Genomic DNA, 18397 nt, shown 5'->3' with positions numbered 1-18397 from the left:
GGCTATCTGCATGTCAATGCCTGAAAGCATTGAACTTCTGATGCCAAAATTCACCCGGTATATAGTATTTTGCTCATATCTCACTCAAATCACATCCGTTTGAGATGATCTACATTCTGATGGGCCCCTGAGAGCGAGGGCTATCTGGGTGTTAATACCCGAAAGCATCGGGGCACTTGGCACTCAGAACTCGGAACTTGGAACTCGACACTTAGTGCTCAGCACTCGGTAGTCAGTATATTTTATTTTGCACCTTTCCTGAGTACATGCCCTTAATTTCAGAATGAAGTCAAGATGAAATCCAATGAAGTCCGAAGGACTTCCGGAGGCTGGCTACTCTGGTGGAGTGCTGGAGGACTTCTGGATGAGCACAGGAACCTTCCAGAGGAGTATAGGAACTTCTAGAGAAGTACAGGAAACTCTGGAGGAGTTTCACCTGCTGCATAGGGTCCAAAGATAAGACTTCTGAAGGTAAGCTTCCTAGATGGAAGCACATGGAGGAGAGACTGCAAGGGACAGAGTCCAAAGCAGGATCAGATAGGAGGAGTGGTCCAGAGGACAGGACGTCTGAAGGTTGCGCCATCTGAATGTTCAGATGTCCAAAGGTTAAGATGTCCAAAGGTTATGATGTCTGAAGGTCATGATGTCCAAAGGTTACAATGTCTGAAGGTTTTGATATCCGAAGGGTAAGATGTCCGGAGATCCAAAGGTCCGGAGGTCAGCAGGAGTGGACAGGATTATAGGACAGGAGAATAAAGGCTACCATGGACAAGGTCTGGAGTAGAAGCAAACAGAGGTAGGCTACACTTAGGTGGAGTCGGAGATAACAGGAAGTAGACATAAGTCTTGGAAAGACAGGAAGTGCCAGAAAGGCAAAGGTCCAGCTTAAGGAATCAATCCTTAAGCTTGGATAGAGATGGAAGGACAAATCCAAAGGTTTGGAAGTCCAGCCTAAGGAATCCTTCAGGTTGGACTCAGATCTCGGTACACTTCACTTGATTTTCAATATCTGGGACTCCATAGTCAGAACTTGAGTCTTAAATCTCGGGTGTCGGGTGTCGGGTGTCGGTTGTCGGTTGTCGGTTGTCGGTTGTCGGGTGTCGGGTGTCGGGTGTTGGGTCTCGGTGGTCGGGACTCAATATTTGGGACTCGTTGGTCGGGACTTGATACTCGATTGTTGGGATTCAATGGTCAGGCATTGGGTTTCAGGACTCAAATCTCGGGCTTCGGGACTCGGGTTTCAAGACTCGGTAGTTGGGACTCAATGGTTGATTGTCGGGATTTGATAGTCAGGGCTCAGATATTGGTACACTTCACTTGATTTTCGATAGTTGGAACTTGGCATTTGGCATTTGGTAGGCTTGGATGATGTTGGCTTTCAAAGATCTATTATCATATATTGCTCAATGAAATACCAGACGATCGGAAGTGTGCTGGACATCACATATTCGTTTGTCGAGACCCGGGTCTTGGAACTCGGTACACTTCGCTCGAGTTTCCACTTAACCCCTGTGCAAGGCTCTGTGCCATACTACATCATTAGATGACTTTGAATTATTACCTCCATGATATACAACTAGCTGAGCTCCATCATGTCTACAATTATCATTCTCCTGGGCCCACCCGTTTATATTATACAGTGGCTCAAAAAACTGTCCGTATGTTTTGGCATTTTTCACTATCTATAATATTGTGTGAGAACAAACAAATGCCTCAAAAACATGCTTATACCACATTGTAGTATGGCTTCAGGGCTTTCATTTGAGCCCTACACCGTGGGAATCGGTGGAGATATGGTGGAGATACAAGGCTCACAAAATGGTGACTCATGCGGACAGTTTTTTGACTCAAGTATTTTACAGTAATAACCAGGTATTCTAGTATTTTGTATGACCTCCCTTGGCTTTAATTACTGCCTCTATCCTTCTAGGCATACTCTCAATTAATTTCTGGCAATCCTCAGCTGTGATCTTCCCCCATTCCACTGCTACTCTCTCCCAAAGCTCCCATACTCCTTTAGGGGGGTTTTCATAGGCTTGAAGCTTTTTCTTGAGTGTTCCCCAGAGATGTTCAATGACATTGACATCAGGAGACTGTGCTGGCCAGTCAAGAACATTGATGTTATGTTCTTCAAACCATTCCCTAGCTCTTCTGGATGTGTGCTTGGGATCATTATCCTGTTGGAAAATGATATCTTCTTCATCAATCCCTGATTCTGCCAAGCTAGGCAGCAAGTGGTCATTTAAAATGTCCACATACTGCTCAGCATTCATCTTCCCCTCAACCTCAGCAAGCATTCCCACACCATTCCATCCCATACAGCCCCATACCATTAAAGAACCTCCTCCAAACTTGACAGTCCCATTAACCTCTCTGTCTGTTAGGCCATCTCCCTTCTTTTTCCATACATACACCTTCCCATCTGACCCAATCCTATTGATTTTGGTCTCATCTGACCATATAACATGCTTCCAGTCCTCTACAGTCCAGTGTTGATGAGCTAAGGCAAAGGCTAGTCTTCTCTGCCTATGTTTGATGGAGAGAAGAGGCTTTTTCTTCTTTGTTACTGCCTTGAGATGAGCTGCCTTGAGAACATTCCTCACAGTTTGTGAAGAGACAGGGGTAGTGATGGTGGAATTGATATAATGGGTGGCTTGGACAGCATTATCAGCCTTTCCTGTAGTGATATGTTGGATAATAGCCCTTTTGTCAGTAGAGGTAAGCTTGGATGGACGTCCTCCACAAGAGTTTTCCTTGTCTGGGTGGCTTTCTTTGATGAACTTGGCCACAGTGGACTTGCATATTCCAGTTCTAGAGGAAATTTGGCGAGCAGAGAGGCCAGCATAAGACAGAGAGAGGATATTATCTCTTTGAGCAGAGGAGATGGCTTTCATGGTGATTATGACTATGATACATGAGATATTCTGGTTTATATAGTTAGATATAGTCATAAAATAACATAATGACACCACTTTATAATTTATATAATAGTGGCATGATTTTTATGGTGTCATAAATAATGATTTATATAGTTTTAATATACACTCAAAAAACTGTCCACATGAGTCATCATTTTATAAGCCTTATATCTCCACCATATCTCCGCCGATTCCCACGGTGTAGGGCTCAAATAAAAGCCCTGAAGCCATACTACAATGTGGTATAAGTATGTCCTTGAGGAATTTGTTCATTCTCACACAATATCATAGATAGTGAAAAATGTCAAAACATGCGGACAGTTTTTGAGCCACTGTATACCCCTATGTCGGCCTACCCGTCTATGCAATATATGTCTACCATTGGCCCACCCGTATATAATAAATCTTTCACCGCTCCCTCGGCCCACTCGTCTACAAAATAATACCAATACGTCGGCCCACCTGTCTACAAAATAATATTAATTTGTCGGCCCACCTGTCCAATATGATATATATCTGGGCCCACCTGTCTATGTGATAACAAGCACCCTTGATATACCCGGCTATTTGATACATATCTACCTTGGTACACCCATCTACATAATATCCAACTACCTCGGCCAATCCGTCTATTGAAAATTCATGTCCATCGGCCCACCCATCTACTTTACATATTCCCCACCTGGGCCAACCCGTCTCCATCGGGAATAATAACACTCCCGGCCCATCCGTCACAGTCGAGGATATATCTACCTTTGGCCCATGGTCCGCTGGCCCGTATCATATGGGATATTATGCACGTCCATTCACTCGTATAATATGGAGATATGTTACTGCAATATGTGGGGAGTCGGGGATTTGCTTTTGTTTGTTTGTGTCATGTGTGCAAGCGACATGCTCACCCACCCCCATGATGTCCTACTCCTCCACCTCTTCAACATTCAACGTTCAACACCCAGTTCCGACTCACCTGGCCTTTATACCAGAACCACCTTCAATGCCAGTCTCACCTCAAGATTACCAACATTTTATTAGCTCACTACCATTAAACCAACAATATGCCACACGCACTCAATACCATCCTCCATTTCCACTAATCTTGAGTCCTCAACTCCAACACATTCCCGACTTTTGGAGCATGAATGACACTACCGCTCAGTTCTCGATGCATTTAGGTCAAACAGCTGTTGCTGTGGGGCATGACTATGTCCACAAAAATGTACATGCTCTAAATTTCTCTTTACTCTGCTTGCTCACCATGACTAGTTTGCCAGTATAATATCAGTCAATGTCCTAAAACACCACTTCAATGTCTCAAACTCCTATGTAATGTACAAACTCCGGCTCCTCATATTTCCTTGGCACCACAAACCTTGGACACAAAAAGTCCGTCGCACAGAGGCTGGTCACACAGAGTGGCAACCTCCTTGCGATGATATTAACAGTACAGACCTTTACATACCCCATGCGTTTTTTTTCAATCCTCCATCCCCTCTCATTTGTTATGCAGTCATGGCACTTGTCACCTACATTCTCGTAGCAGTGCTACAGACCGGTATTCAAGAACGATTCCACCCCGGAATCGCACAAGTGCAACACGCACTCTCGTCATCATCCTAATCGACTTTCTCTTCGTCCAATGTGGCTGCTACCTTCTCAATGTCCAAGGCACGGGTCAAGTAGTGGATTTGATTGCTTATGGCAAATACAAGTTTGTTGGGTGAGTCCGCCCATTGCACCCTTTTCATTTTGTTGCTCACTCGAGCACACTCTCATATTTGTCTATGCATTTGCTGCAAACACCTTATTCATAGTATGTCCCATCCATGTAACATACATATTGCTCACTACTTACACTCACACTCGCACTTGTGTAGCTCTGCTCCCTTCGCTTAGTGGTCCTTCCCGACTCGCCCGTCAATGTAGGCACTGTCAACCTCACATCTAGAAAACACTGCATCACGTTCTTATTCCTGAGGGTTGTTTTGCAGGTTATCTATATGGGTATTTTGGTAAGACTTTGAATACTTGGTGTGCTCTCGAGTCGTCGCACTATGGTAATATAGACTGCTATATATGCTCCTGCTGTGAGCGCTGAGTTCATTGGGAGATTGTATCTTTCTGAATCACATATCCTCTCCACAAACACCCCATGTGTCCTCAATTTTCTTATCTGCCTTCAAATCCCATTGCCGAGTGGTCTTGGCCCAAGATCCACTGATAATTTGCTGGTCATCTGCCAGTGTTGCTATCATGACCCCTCCAAGGTCATCATCATTGATTTCATGGAGGCTGCCTTCATTGGTGTAGAAGCCATGACTGTCTCTGTGAGCGAAGTATTCCAGTAAGAGGCAAATGTTCTCTGTGGTGAGCTCCCCTCGTATGAAAGCCCTGTAGGCCTGACATTGACAGTTGTTTGAACTTTCATCCAATGGTGCTGTGTCCAGACCGATCATCAGTTTGTCCGCCTGGGAAATCCAAATTGAGAGTTGATGTTACCAAGAGCCTAGCAATGATAAAGAGGGAAAATTTCTGCGGTGTAGTCATCCTTGCAAGGTGTGCTATTCGCTTCTCGACTTCGCCATGACCGAAGTTCCTGTGCTAGAGTGTTGATCGTCAATATTTCCCACCTGTCGATGTTGCTGTGTGCTTGTGAGTGGCTTATCTGGATGGCTCAAAGTGTTTTATATGCTGTAGCATTCACCCTTCAGCATTTACATCTAAGCTTCATTGCGGTTTTGCTTTGGAACACCAGCGGGCACGTGAACAATGGCCACTGAATATTACACAGTGATCATGCTCCCTCATGCCATTGGCCTATCCTCTCAACTGCTGGAGCAGGGGCCAGCAGCCCAAGTCAAGAGTGCACAGTCCCTGCCTGTGTGACCCTGGTTCACCAGCTCTGGAATACACACACATCCTTTCTCAAACTAACTGGCACAACCTTCAAGAGGTGCGTGAGGAGGATGTTCAGGGCCTCGCTGTATGATTACTGAAACTCGCAGTCCCAGTTGGCCTACCAAGGGATCTATATCAAATGTCCACATCTCACCTGCATACTACCATCATTCAATATCCAACGTTCAACCTCCCATTCTTGACTCACGCCAGCTGGTTTATGTGTGTCTATCATCATGCTTTTCATGCCTTGTTGGTGCACAGACATGGACAGTACCTATTTATGCTACAAGGCGGCCACATCATATATCCCAGCTAGTACATTAGCTGCAGATAGCATCTGCCCTCCAACTACATTATCTGCTGGCTCAGAACTCATCGAAGAGGTTAATCCTGTGCTTAACATTGCCAACCGAGCTAAAACGTGCACTCGGAAGACTCAGGTCAAGAACCCGACTTGTGTGCCTGTCAACCATGATGTGATAGAGTTAACATTCGACTCCGACCTCGATGAACTATCCCCCAAGCCCCCATCAAGCGAAATCCGAAACACAAGCCTCAACTAGGATGTCACCTTCACCCAAGGTCACTGAACAAAGCATTGTCAATACTCAGCTGAACGATGACATTGTTCTTCCTGCACCGCAAGAGCAGTCGAGTCAACAGACACATGCTTTTGCCAAGGCCTCATTTCGTGCCAACTTATCCAACATAGACCATCTAGCCACTCAAGAATAGAACACCACTGCACATCATTGTGCTCCTTATCCTGTTCCTGATGTCGCTGTGGTGAAAGAAATAGTAGTCAACTAGCTATACCAACAAACCTACTAAATCCAAATGGGTGCGAGTGCAGTACATCGACCCAAGGGGACTGCTATTGAAGCACTTCCTTCTAATAGTGCGAGGGAAGAGAAAGGAAGGAGTTAAGATCTAAGACCTGAGATGTTCTGACTGACCAAAGGTCCGAGTCTGAGAATGTCCGATGCAACGCGGGATACTGACGGTACACCCGATGTGAGAAACCGATGATGGACACCAATGCGAGAAACCGATGATGAACACTGACATGAGTAGAGGAGTCCGATGCCAATGGGAGCAGCAGGTAAGGCTAGGCCAAGGTAAAGAAAGTCTAGGTATAACTAGGTATAGCGAGGTAAAACTAGGTATGGGTTGCTGAGTCTAGACTTGTGGTAGCGGTCCGAGTCTATACAAGGCCTAGGTATAGAAACCTTAGAGAGCATGCACTTAGAGCGGTTAAGGCACGTCCGAGATGAAAAGCAAAAAGGGATCAATTGCACAATCAAGACTAACTAAGGTAACTCCTACAATGGTAGCAGGTATGTCCAGAGAAGGGAAGTAAGAGATAATACGAAACTTGAGTCCTATTTATCTAACTGCATGAACATCTGGAATTGCACAGGCGAGAGTAGTAATGAAACGCAGGGTATTTGGGTCAATATGTAATAAGGCTTGCGGGAATACATGTAATAACACCTGCTGTTCATTCAGTAATGGTAAAATACACAACATCATGGTAGCTTAATGCATTATGCAGTGTAATTACAAGAAACACATTGTGCATTAACAAGTGTAGCTACAAGATGCAGGTAAATGCATTAATCGAATGTAATCACAAGACACTGGGGCTAAGCAGCGTAATGCATCACACAGTGCACACTACCCGCCGCGTGCTTTACATAATGTGACAAGTTGCATGAAGTTGATGTTTTCTGTGATTCACGAACAATTCTACACTATAGCAAATCACTCAATTCTATTGACATGTCAACAAGCACTTGATAACTAACTAATTAACAGGGAGGAGGGGGGGTCAGAAGTAATTGACAGATGTGCCATCCACATCTTCTCAAAACAGTCGGCGATAGTGTGCCTAAGTTGAGCCTGGTGATACACATAGGCAACCAGACCCTCGTGTTCAGCAGCAGCAGCATTAAGTGTACATTCATGGCCTTTCTCATGCCACCATGCCGCATGCCACCTAAGGAATTGGAGGACCCTACACATCTCCTCATCAAGCAGTTTGACTTCTTCTGCCCATCGCATAGATCATGCCCGAGCCTTACACCATTCAACCCTAAGACCTGTAAACTGTGTCAGTATCCCAGTCAATCATACATTCATGGAAAGCTTACTGTCTTGTATCACCTCATCCTGATCGTCTCCGACTCCTTCCACTAGCCAGATCCATGACAACTGCCTTCTCCCTTCGCTTACACCTGTCTTCGCCACTGACATGCCTGTGTATGTCATTTGTCTTGTCGAGTTCCTTGTACTTGAGATTCCAGCCGACCTTTCAGAGTGGGGGAGTGAGTGCAGATAATGCTCCATGAGCAGCATGATACTTGTTAGCTGCAGCTGACACCTTCGCATCCACTCAAGTCAAAGCATTTAGAGCGCGAGTGTTTGCACTCTGACCACGCACCCAGTCTCTCTTAAACGTGCACATATAGTCATGTAGGTGGAGGCTCTGCCTTAGCTCCTCCAGTGCATCCCCAGCCTGAGTGAAACGGAGCTCCCATTCAGTAACCTGAATATGAGTATTGCAATGCATAGATTTAGTGCATATAGCTGATGGCAAGTAGAGTTTTGTGTCGTCTGGTGTGATGAGGTCCAGGGAAGATTGGAATGAATATGAGTATAACAGTTGGACTGCAGGGGTATAGAGGGCTTGGACATGCCTCCATGCACCAATTTTGTGCTGCAGAGAGTTCTGCTGATGCTGTATAGCAGCTTTCTTAGTGTCCGTGGCATGCAAGCCAAGCTGGGCAATATCTGCCTTCAGATGACACCTTAAAATGAATAAGTGAGGCATCCAGATTATAATCAATAAACTACATACTATTCACCTTTGATATCAATGCCTGATGCAATAAACACGCTGGGTGAGATGTCAGGGTGGAGAGATAGGTTGACACCTTGCTGTAGATCATGAGCCTTGCCTCGGGCTGCAATGCGCCATCTAGCTCCTTGAAAGTTATTCTATGAGCTTCTTTCTCCTCATGAGCCTCGCCCATCTTTCGGAGTAGTGTTGTGCAAATACGTAGTTTGGCATTTGAAAATGTGCGCCAGCAGATGGAATTTGGGGACAAAAATCTGGCAATGAATAAGTGAGCAAAGGCACGAGAAACTGGCAATTCGATTGTAAAAACCTGATGAGTTTAGTAAGAGGGTCCAGATGGAGGCTTGGAGGCATCGTAGACATGCATTCCCAAAGGTTTTTGTGCCACTGGCAGGCGATATCATATGAGACATTGAGCATTTCGGACACAGTGTCCACAGAGGGTTGACAGAAACAGATAATCCATATTACTGTATCTATGTGCAGTCAGTATGGATGGTTGCTTGCCAGTTAGTATAACTCACCTTTCACCCTTCTGCAAGTCTCCGACACCATTGGGCAACTTCACATTGTGCTGTGCACAATCTATCGTCCCCACTTCAGTTGCAGCAAGTCCCTGAGACACTTTTGTATTGGCCATATTGACTGCGTTATGTGATGCGCAGGTACTTTTCTGCTAAAGCAGTCAGAGTGAATCACAATGAGTCATTGAATGGCTTACCTCCTGTGGCTTACCAGCATGACCTTGCAAGTATACCTTATATGCCATCTCATCTACAAAGTATGCCCATCCGTGACTGAGCACAGGGTCTGTAGTATCTTTAGACACAATACATCTCTTGAGACGGAAGTTTGTGTTGATAGCTGCGAAGAGAGCATATAGCCACCAAGGGATTGTGAAGCATGAACAAATAATCTACGTATGAGCATGATACACACCTCTTGTCATTCAGAACATCTTTCCAGTTGTCTGGAAGGTTTTCAAGAGGCTGAGGGCAAGTGGGACATAAAACAGCGCATTCGCCGCTTTGCATATTCACCACACTAGCTGGATCATGTCCTCGGCCTGCTCGTTTGAGCATCTTGAGGTGACGCCATTCATGGACCATCTGTAAGAAAGGCTCATAACGATCCTGATGCCATAGGTGATGAGACACATACAATAAGGCAGAAAATCAGATAACTCACCTTTTGAACTTGAAGTCCAGTGTTATCAGTCAGATGCACAATTGAGTGATAAAACTCATATCCAGAAGGCTTTAACTCAAATGACAGAAGGTGATATTGCTCGAGGATGTGGAAGGTTGCTGCAGTGCGTGGATCGACGGTTGTAGCTAGAAACCAGGTGGCACGTAGTAATTGCTTTGTCTGTGTTTGAGCAGTTTCACAACCACAAAAATCCAGTCCGATGGTGTGAATACTGTTAGTATCGATGAGGGTGAAATCATCATTGAAAGCTCACTTAGGTAACAAACACGAATCTCCAGCAAAGTGTCCAAGTTGCACATGTAGGCCTAGGTCCTTTAGCGATACTGCCATAAAACAAGAGTTTGACAACTCCTAACCCAACATTGAATATGAGTGTGCAGTCCCAATATTGTATGAATCAACTCACCTGAATGCGATGCACTGGATTCTGGGTGTGTAAGGTGACAATGCAACCCTTACAATACAACTCTGTACCCAAGCAATCAATACACCAAAATTGAGGGACATCAAGACGGCACGGTGGCACCAGCATAATCACTTCTACCCTCATGCCAAAGGAGCTCAAGTAAGAATATATCCCAATCATTCATCCATAATAAAAGCGGGTGGTCCTGAAGGACAAGTGAGAAGGGCTTATCACTAGTAGGTACAAAAGGAGACCTACACCAGCTGTGCATTTCCATTTAGTTTTATTGTCGCCCTCCACATGCTCCCTGTCGTGGACATTACATGCATCATAACCAAATTGCTCATCAAAAACTTCATCGATCATTGTTGCACTAGCTTCAGTTCCAACATGAAGTTCGGTGATCTGAGAGCTGGTAACACAAGAGCTGTGTGCCTGGAAGCCTTGACTGTGTGATATAAATGTGTATGTTTGGTGAACACTAGGAGAATTTGGGTTGGGTGGGGTGTATACATTAAGCTTGGCTCGCTTCCGGCGCTTGACATTGTTGAATGAAACTACATGTCGGGGATGGACAGTGTGCATGACTTCTGCATCATTACAAGGACACATACTCACCAAGATTCAATGTAAGATCATACAGTAGTACCATACAGGCACAATTCAGATGTGTTGGTAAGAGTCAGGTGAAAGTATTAGTAATTGAGTAATGCATTACATGCTCAAGTGCTCGATGTGCGGCAGCCTTATAAATCAGCCTGCTGGTTACCATTCTTATCACTTATGTCTTCCCACCAAATTCACTCCTGATGTCTGAACCTGGCTCATCTACAGGCCCGAGTCCAGTCCTATACTTGGAAAAATCTCCACCACCTGATCCTGGATACTGCCTTTGCGAGTGCTGTACACTTCCAAGTGCCTCTCCTCCAAACTCTCCCTCAGAGTGAAGCCCCAGTTTTTTCAGCAGGTTGAAGTGTTGAAGGTGGTCAGACACTGGTTGGCCCAGGAGTTGGGTCTGAGCCTCATGCGCAATGTAAGTAGCTCTCTTAACACCTCTGCAGAAAATAATTGCCCACCAGGTGGTCCTGCACTCTCTATTGTGCATGCTGTGTCCATTGTAGTTTATGAGTAGTTCTCTCAACACCTCTACCAAAACTGATCTCCACCAGGTGGTCCTGCAGTCTCTGACATGTACAATGCACCAGTCACACTTGGTGAGTAGCTCTCCTAACACATCTCTGCAGACACTGATCTGCCACTAGGCAGCCCTGCACTCTCTGCCATGCACACTGCACTGGTCACACTTGGTCCATGCGTAATTCTGCCAACACCCTCATCGCCACCTAATCCATCCCTCAGGAATTTTACCAGTGCACTGTTTCGGCTACCCGAAATACTGCCTTTCACCCTCACACCATACTTTGCTGGAGAGGTAGACGCTGATGTCAGGTGGGCACAACATGATGAAGCCCTATATACAGAGATTATTGATGCAATGGCTGATAATTGCTTTGTCTACCTCTACCACGGTATGCTTTACAACATGCCTGCTGTGGCTGCAGCATCCAGACCTTATTATTGTGTCACCCGCGGGCGATATATTGGTGTTTTTAACAATTGGTAAGTCAGTTCTGCCCCTCATTACACACACTTACTGATGACTTGTATCTATGGATGAAGTCACAGAAAGCATCACAGGCTTTTCTGATGTGGTATATGCCATTACTTCACTTGTTGTTGGTGAAGTTCTTCTTCGTACTGCCATTCATAAGGGCGAAGTACATAAATGTCGACTCAGAGCTCCCTGAATTTATCATACAACTAGTTCATCGCATGCATTTACCGTTGTGTGTGATTTCACTTTTTTTTTGGCTCCTACAGGCACTCGTAAGGTTCTCTTTAATGCCACTCGAGTGAAAAGGAGATGGATAAAAATAAACTATTGTAACTAGTAGTTAAGAGGGAGGGGGAGTATCCGTACACTATGTTCATTTCCCAGCCTTTCGGCTATTAGTAAATGTAATTGAATGAGCCGTCCTGAAAGAAACTCACTGAGATTATGACTGCCCTGTCAATGAGTGGTGCCGTGTCTCATGCAGAGACAATGTCAAGGCATCCTAAACTTGCACAGTGTAATGTAGATAGTGTTGAACACAGTATAAATCTCTTCCCTGGCCTAAAGGAGAGGCAGTTGTGACAAGTATCAGCGAAGGGTTCGACCCAGAGTCACCAATGTGTCTGTCTCATCTTGAAAGAATCACTGATGTAAAAAGATATAACAAACGTCTTTACCTTTCCACATTGGCGTTATCTTCCTGAACACGAAGATCAATAACACGATCTTTGGCTTAAGCATGCGATAGATGAGATTGGGGAACAACTAAAACAAGTGAGCTTGCTGACCTAGATAAATAACACGACCATTGGCTTGAGCATATGATAGATGAGATTGGAGAACAATGAGTGAGCTTGCTGACCTAGATCAATAATACGACCTTCGGCTTGAGCATGCAATAGATGAGATTGGGGAACAACTAACATGAGCAAGCTTACCGACATAGCCAGCTGAACATGAAGATCAATAAAACGACCTTAGGCTTAAGCATGCAATAGATGAGATTGGGGAACAATTAAAACAAGTGAGCTTGCTGACCTAGATCAATAACACTACCTTTGGCTTGAGCATGTGATAGATGAGATTGGGATGCAACCAACATGAGTGAGCTTGCTGACCTAGCCAGCTGAACACAAAGATCAATAACATGGCCTTCGGCTTGAGTATGCAATAGATAAGATTGGAGAACAACTAACATGAGTGAGCTTGCTGACCTAGATCAAATCAATAACATGACCTTCGGCTTGAGCATGCGATAGATGAGATTGGGGAACAACCGACATGAGTGAGCTTGCTGACGTAGCCATCTCTGCATCCCTTGACCCCTCCATGCGCATCCTCATAACAAAGCCCTGTGAACCATATCTATAATGAACTTTCAAGCCATGCCTACATTCCTAGATGTTCTACCTGCTGAAGAATGTGATGCCTGGATTGGTAGATGTTCAAAACACCACGCAGGGTAAGAATTACCTTGTACATGCGCCTCTGACTAGTTCAGGTCTATATGACAGGAGCACTGATGTTATATCTGAGCTGGACATTGTTGGGTATGATTATTTGGAGAGGCGGTGGAGAGGGAGGTGGGACGGCTTCGAATTGTAAGGATCAACGAGATAGAGAGTAATAAGGGTTCAACAGCTTACTCTAGCCATGGTGAGTTAAAAATGTTGCATTCATTGGGCTGCACAACAAACAGGATGCTCACACTGGATCTATGTGAGTGTGGATATGTACTTGAAATGAATGACAATTCAAGTATTTAGGGCTCAGCCAAGTTACCACTTCAGGACGACATAGTTCTTACTACACCCAGCCTATCACTACTGACTCATAGATTCAATATTCAAATATTCAGTGCTTGGTGCTTGCTCTTGCAACTTTTAGGCATGTACCACGATCTGCAACCATAATTCAACTATGCGGGCAGGACAGATGGGCCAGTGTTCACCTTGACTCATGTGTGACTGTCCATCAACATTTAGTACTACTGGGTCATTCTCGTATCATTCATAGCTCATGCTTCTCAAACTTTGAATAGACCATTGCTGATGCTATCCAAACAGCTTCCTGCAGGAAAGAATCTTATTGAACTCAGTCGTACTCAAGATGAAGAATGTGGTGTCAGTATGACCAGCATTATCATCCTCAATGTATTCCCAAGCTCCGAAAACATGTCGTTTTCTCATCATCCTATCATGATCATCTAGCTGGAGAAATTCTCACTCAATCCCTCTTGCAGCTCAAACACAACATCCTCCCTGTTATCATCATTTCCGCCTATAACAAAGCTCTCAAATAAGTGTAAGTCACATCTCCATCCCGATTCACATGTCTTCTTCTGACAAAATTGAAAATACACTCTCATTTAAACTTCTATCGGCACAAAATTTGGGGCACACTGGAACAACTTAATGTGTCATCTAGCCATTCAAGCTCAGCACACTGTTACCTGGGATGATGCTGGGGACAGGAGTGTTGACATCAAGCACTGTGCAGAGTACAGATGTTTGCTCAAAGTCAAGCCCGATGAGGGCGAGGAATGATAGCTGAATGCTAAGGGGGAAGAGTGGGAAGTGGGCTCTCAAGTACTCCTCTGGATATGAGCGAAAAGTCATCCCAAGGGGATTGCTACTGAGAATGATTCCTCTAATAAGGGTGAGGGAGATCAATGACTAGTGCTTCAGGTCTAGAAGCCTATGTGGGACACTGGTGCAGATAATGCACCCAAAAGCGAAAGGTGCTAATGAAAGGCGCCTAAAATGTGCTAGTAGAGCGGAAAATGCGGAAAAGTGCGTTTTGCATGACCTCAACGGAGTGCTTCAAGTCGAGATGGCAATCAATTAGAGAACCAAGAGGGATGATAGACATGGCAATAGACGCTTAGGGGTGCAAAAGTGCCAACAGGAGGGAAACTTGTGAATTTCGATGGTAACTCGTGCTATACACTTGGATGGTAGTGGAATGGAAGTAAGTAACAGAAAAATGAACATGCTGACGTGTAAGTATGCTAAGTGAGTTCCCAGGCCTCAGAACTGAGTAGGGAGCACTAAGGTATATGATGAGGTAAGTCAGGGTCCATAATGAAACATAGTAATAAGTACAAGTGCCTGTGTGACAGTATATGAGTTCTAGTGAAAAGAGCACGCACCAATGGACCTTGGAGGACTAGGACAGGACATGCGGAGGACGGGCGACAGATCCTAGGGAAGTGCGATGAAGTGCGATGTAATGCACTCAAATGCGCTGGTACGTGCCAAAGCGCATGTGTGCGTAATCAGGAAAGTGTGAATGAGCAATAGCGAGGGTCCATCAATGCGAGGATGCAAGAAGGCAAAGCACTATAAAGGCAACTGCATAGGATGTGACAACACAAAAGGCAAAATGTGATTGTACCAAATGCAAAAAATGCAACAAATGCAACAAAACGCAAAACACTGGGGCACACTAAAGGTGACAAACTGCAACAGGTCAAATGCGCTAAGGCAAAATGTGACAAACATGAAACACGAACAAAAGCGCATTATTACAGATGCGCAACTGCAGGAATGTGAATGCGTGAAATGTGAAGCGCATATGTGTGGAAATGCGCCAAATATGAAATGCAAAACGCGCTAAATGTGAAACGCGAAAGCGCATATGTCGCGTTTGGGGCACGTTGCAAAAGTAGTGAGCGCATCATGAAGGGAAAGTGGACTGTACCCATATGCACCTGTGGAGACTCCAGTCTCTACACCGATCTTATCATCTCCGAGGAAGGCATGTCTGGTAGGTGATCTGCACAAGCTACTGATATCTTCTCTCTTGCACATTATCAAGAACATTCCAATTCCAAGGTGAGTTCCTGAGTCAACCGCGCATTTTCCCAGCATCCACTGACGAGCCTGATAGAACCAAGTATGTTGATAGGGAGATCAAATTTGTGCTTGAGAATCTCGACATCTCATCATTAAGCTTACTTCCTGGGCACGCCTATATCCACAATATCACTGACATCGACATCACCGCTCCTGCCGGGTCGCAGTCAACCACCACTGCCATTGGCACACTCATGCACATCCAGATGCTCACTGGGAGTAGACAATCAGGCCACCATACGAGCCACTGGGGCCTTCCATTCACAGCCAGGACACCACCTAATGGACACCTTTCATGACGACCTATGCATACTCATCCTAGACAATGATGAAAGGAAGCTCATCATAAGGTGGTCGCCGGGCCACAAAGGGATACCGGGAAACAAAGCCACAGATGGAGAGGTGAAAGATGCAGCCAGAGGGAACTCATCAGAGAGCCACTGCACTACCACGCTCACTGTTAACAAGCCATGGGGAAATCAGAGGACTACCACAGAGCATATCAGCAATAAAGCAAATACAATATCGCAGAATCAAAGACAAGGCCATAAAGATCGCGAAGGACTCACTCACCCAGATTCACCACGCTCCACACCATAGACCACTCCGCCCCCTCTAACAAATTCGCCACAAAAATTGCATCTCTGCCAAGGAGACACAGCTCCCTCCCGTTCCAGCTTCACACGGGCCACATCACACTCAACAAACACCTGCATCATATATCAAGGAACCCATCAGCAAAGTGTGACAGCTGCAACATGCACAAAGAGACAGTCCACCACTTCCTATTCACATGCCCATCATTCACCAGACAGTGCAACACCATGCGACACGAAGTAGGCCCACAAAAGTGCAATATCAAATATCTGCTCAACGAGTACAAAGGGATGAGATCAGTACTGAAGTACATCGCACGCACAAAACACTTCGAACACACCTTTGGCGACGTGACCCCCCCGAAGGAAGAAGAGCAGAGGAGAACGTAGAAGAAACCAGGCCAAGAAACCCACCAACTCCACATCACTCGTCCCATAGCCTCCAGAAAGGCTCTACTGTTCCCGCTCACGCCCGAACCATTGTTAAGAATGGACACCAAATAAGATAATTAGTTCACACACCACATACGCACATACATGTAGGTTATGTCCAACATAGGGCTTCGCCCCAACGGACAATAAACAATAAACAAAAAAAAAAAAAAAAAACCTGAGCAGTCCAGCTCATGCTCAAGGAGGTCTCATTCTTCTACAGGGATAAGGTTGCTACCATCAGGCCCAAGGACTTCACAGGTCTCATGGAGTGCAGTCTCCCACAAAAGGGCATCAACATCAATCTTGAGTTCTGCTTGATCCCAAATACGCCCCAAGGTCTCATGGAACGCGAGAGTCTCGGACAGTTCTTCAAGATCGAACACATTGAGGTGAATGTGGCAAAAGATATTGACATGCAAGTTAAGCAGTCCAACCACCCCATCCTTGCTGTCCATCTTCTTGGCTGTCATCATGCTTTACTTCTACAAGGCGATTTCACACACCCTGGAGGAGCAGATCCGTGGATTGGACTTCAGCAACACTACCTGGTAGCTGGTCAATGCTTACCCTATCGGGATCTGGAGGAGGAAGTCTCATAGTCTATAGGAAATGTATATTAGTTTTGGTGTAGAGACTCGCGTTTCTGCAGGCACATATGGGCACATTTTGCACCTTTTCACAACTCATGACAATTGGCCTTCAATGCACGACTCGCACCATCAGCTATATTCGACTTCTATCATGTCCCTAGTCGTTTTACACTGTAATGCGCAGCTTTCCTGCGAAATGCGTCCATAGGCGTGACACATTCCCCAATGTGCAGTATTCCGCACACGCGCCTTGCGCGCTTTCTTGTGCTTAAGCACCCTGCATCACCTATCATCCAGGAATGTCCCTCTATGTCCACCCACCTCATTGGTACGTCATATGCCTTGCCTCGTGGTTTGTAACAAGCATTGCAGCGCTATTACATGTCATTACGTATTCATAGCGCTTATTGCTCCTATCCCTTCCGCTTCCGATGCGATTTCCATAGTATAAAGTTTGCTGACTTACTACTCCATCATTATTACTCTCCTTTGCTGTACTTCCCTTGCTATTGGGTTTTACTCTAAAGTAGTAGTCACCACTTGGGCACACTTTGTGTTTCCAATGGTTATTCGTTATCCGCCTATACTAGACCTTTATCTGCACTCATTATAACACTCACTCTGCATTTGCACTCGCTTTGCACATCCGCTTCCTTATCCGTTTCCTTATCCGGTATTTTCCGCACAACGCGCGCCTTAGCGCTCACGTTCCCACACTCGCACTTACCTTAGTGCGCTCTCTCGCTGCTTCGTGCTCACTTCGCTTTTCCTTCTCACGCTTTCGCGCATCCATCGCACTACAAGGGTCTTTCTTTCATCTGGTTCTGTGTTCAGTAGCAGTCCCCTTTAGGGTCGAACGTTCTTGCATTCTGCAAGTATAGCAGCTAGGCAGAGCCAAGACTCACTTATACTGGTTGAGCATTTTTAGATATTTCATATCAGCCCAGCCAGGTTGAGATCGCCTCAGCGTGAGTATCGTAATTCATTGTCTAGCGGAAGTTCAACAACAG

General features: G+C 45.3%; 7 protein-coding genes across 7 annotated transcripts; 4 read left to right on the top strand and 3 right to left on the bottom strand.

The window, feature by feature from the left end:
- Positions 1-3831: 3831 nt before the first annotated feature.
- On the top strand, positions 3832-4942 carry DFJ58DRAFT_860869 (YIF1-domain-containing protein; the record flags this gene model as incomplete). Its single annotated transcript, XM_041394027.1, has 5 exons — positions 3832-4137; positions 4185-4387; positions 4510-4633; positions 4684-4731; positions 4796-4942. The coding sequence occupies 5 exons, from the start codon at positions 3832-3834 to the stop codon at positions 4940-4942; spliced, it is 828 nt and encodes a 275-aa protein (XP_041238289.1).
- Positions 4943-5044: 102 nt separating this feature from the next.
- Positions 5045-5465, bottom strand: DFJ58DRAFT_733679 (uncharacterized protein; the record flags this gene model as incomplete). Its single annotated transcript, XM_041386328.1, has 2 exons — positions 5045-5309; positions 5368-5465. 2 exons carry the CDS (start codon positions 5463-5465, stop codon positions 5045-5047), a joined length of 363 nt encoding a protein of 120 aa, XP_041238288.1.
- Positions 5466-8837: 3372 nt separating this feature from the next.
- Positions 8838-9761, bottom strand: DFJ58DRAFT_718685 (uncharacterized protein; the record flags this gene model as incomplete). Its single annotated transcript, XM_041384513.1, has 6 exons — positions 8838-8967; positions 8990-9066; positions 9107-9155; positions 9204-9295; positions 9401-9543; positions 9617-9761. The coding sequence occupies 6 exons, from the start codon at positions 9759-9761 to the stop codon at positions 8838-8840; spliced, it is 636 nt and encodes a 211-aa protein (XP_041238287.1).
- Positions 9762-11483: 1722 nt separating this feature from the next.
- DFJ58DRAFT_733677 (uncharacterized protein) lies at positions 11484-12102 on the top strand (the record flags this gene model as incomplete). The annotated part of the gene is made up of 3 exons (XM_041386327.1): positions 11484-11508; positions 11557-11914; positions 11985-12102. 3 exons carry the CDS (start codon positions 11484-11486, stop codon positions 12100-12102), a joined length of 501 nt encoding a protein of 166 aa, XP_041238286.1.
- A 1208-nt stretch (positions 12103-13310) lies between these two features.
- Positions 13311-14455, top strand: DFJ58DRAFT_845962 (uncharacterized protein; the record flags this gene model as incomplete). The annotated part of the gene is made up of 7 exons (XM_041393234.1): positions 13311-13371; positions 13476-13565; positions 13609-13628; positions 13768-13870; positions 13926-14062; positions 14120-14213; positions 14337-14455. The coding sequence occupies 7 exons, from the start codon at positions 13311-13313 to the stop codon at positions 14453-14455; spliced, it is 624 nt and encodes a 207-aa protein (XP_041238285.1).
- Positions 14456-15589: 1134 nt separating this feature from the next.
- DFJ58DRAFT_733676 (uncharacterized protein) lies at positions 15590-16065 on the top strand (the record flags this gene model as incomplete). Its single annotated transcript, XM_041386326.1, has 3 exons — positions 15590-15677; positions 15729-15745; positions 15808-16065. The coding sequence occupies 3 exons, from the start codon at positions 15590-15592 to the stop codon at positions 16063-16065; spliced, it is 363 nt and encodes a 120-aa protein (XP_041238284.1).
- A 1451-nt stretch (positions 16066-17516) lies between these two features.
- DFJ58DRAFT_845961 (uncharacterized protein) lies at positions 17517-18180 on the bottom strand (the record flags this gene model as incomplete). The annotated part of the gene is made up of 5 exons (XM_041393233.1): positions 17517-17664; positions 17709-17761; positions 17854-17973; positions 18008-18082; positions 18115-18180. 5 exons carry the CDS (start codon positions 18178-18180, stop codon positions 17517-17519), a joined length of 462 nt encoding a protein of 153 aa, XP_041238283.1.
- Between the last annotated feature and the right edge of the window lie 217 nt (positions 18181-18397).

The sequence above is a fragment of the Suillus subalutaceus genome (genome assembly GCF_016647625.1).
Source record: "Suillus subalutaceus strain FC151 chromosome Unknown DFJ58scaffold_154, whole genome shotgun sequence".
NCBI lineage: Eukaryota > Fungi > Basidiomycota > Agaricomycetes > Boletales > Suillaceae > Suillus > Suillus subalutaceus.
Note: the sequence above shows the minus strand (reverse complement) of the source record. Positions and strands in the feature narration are given on the sequence as shown.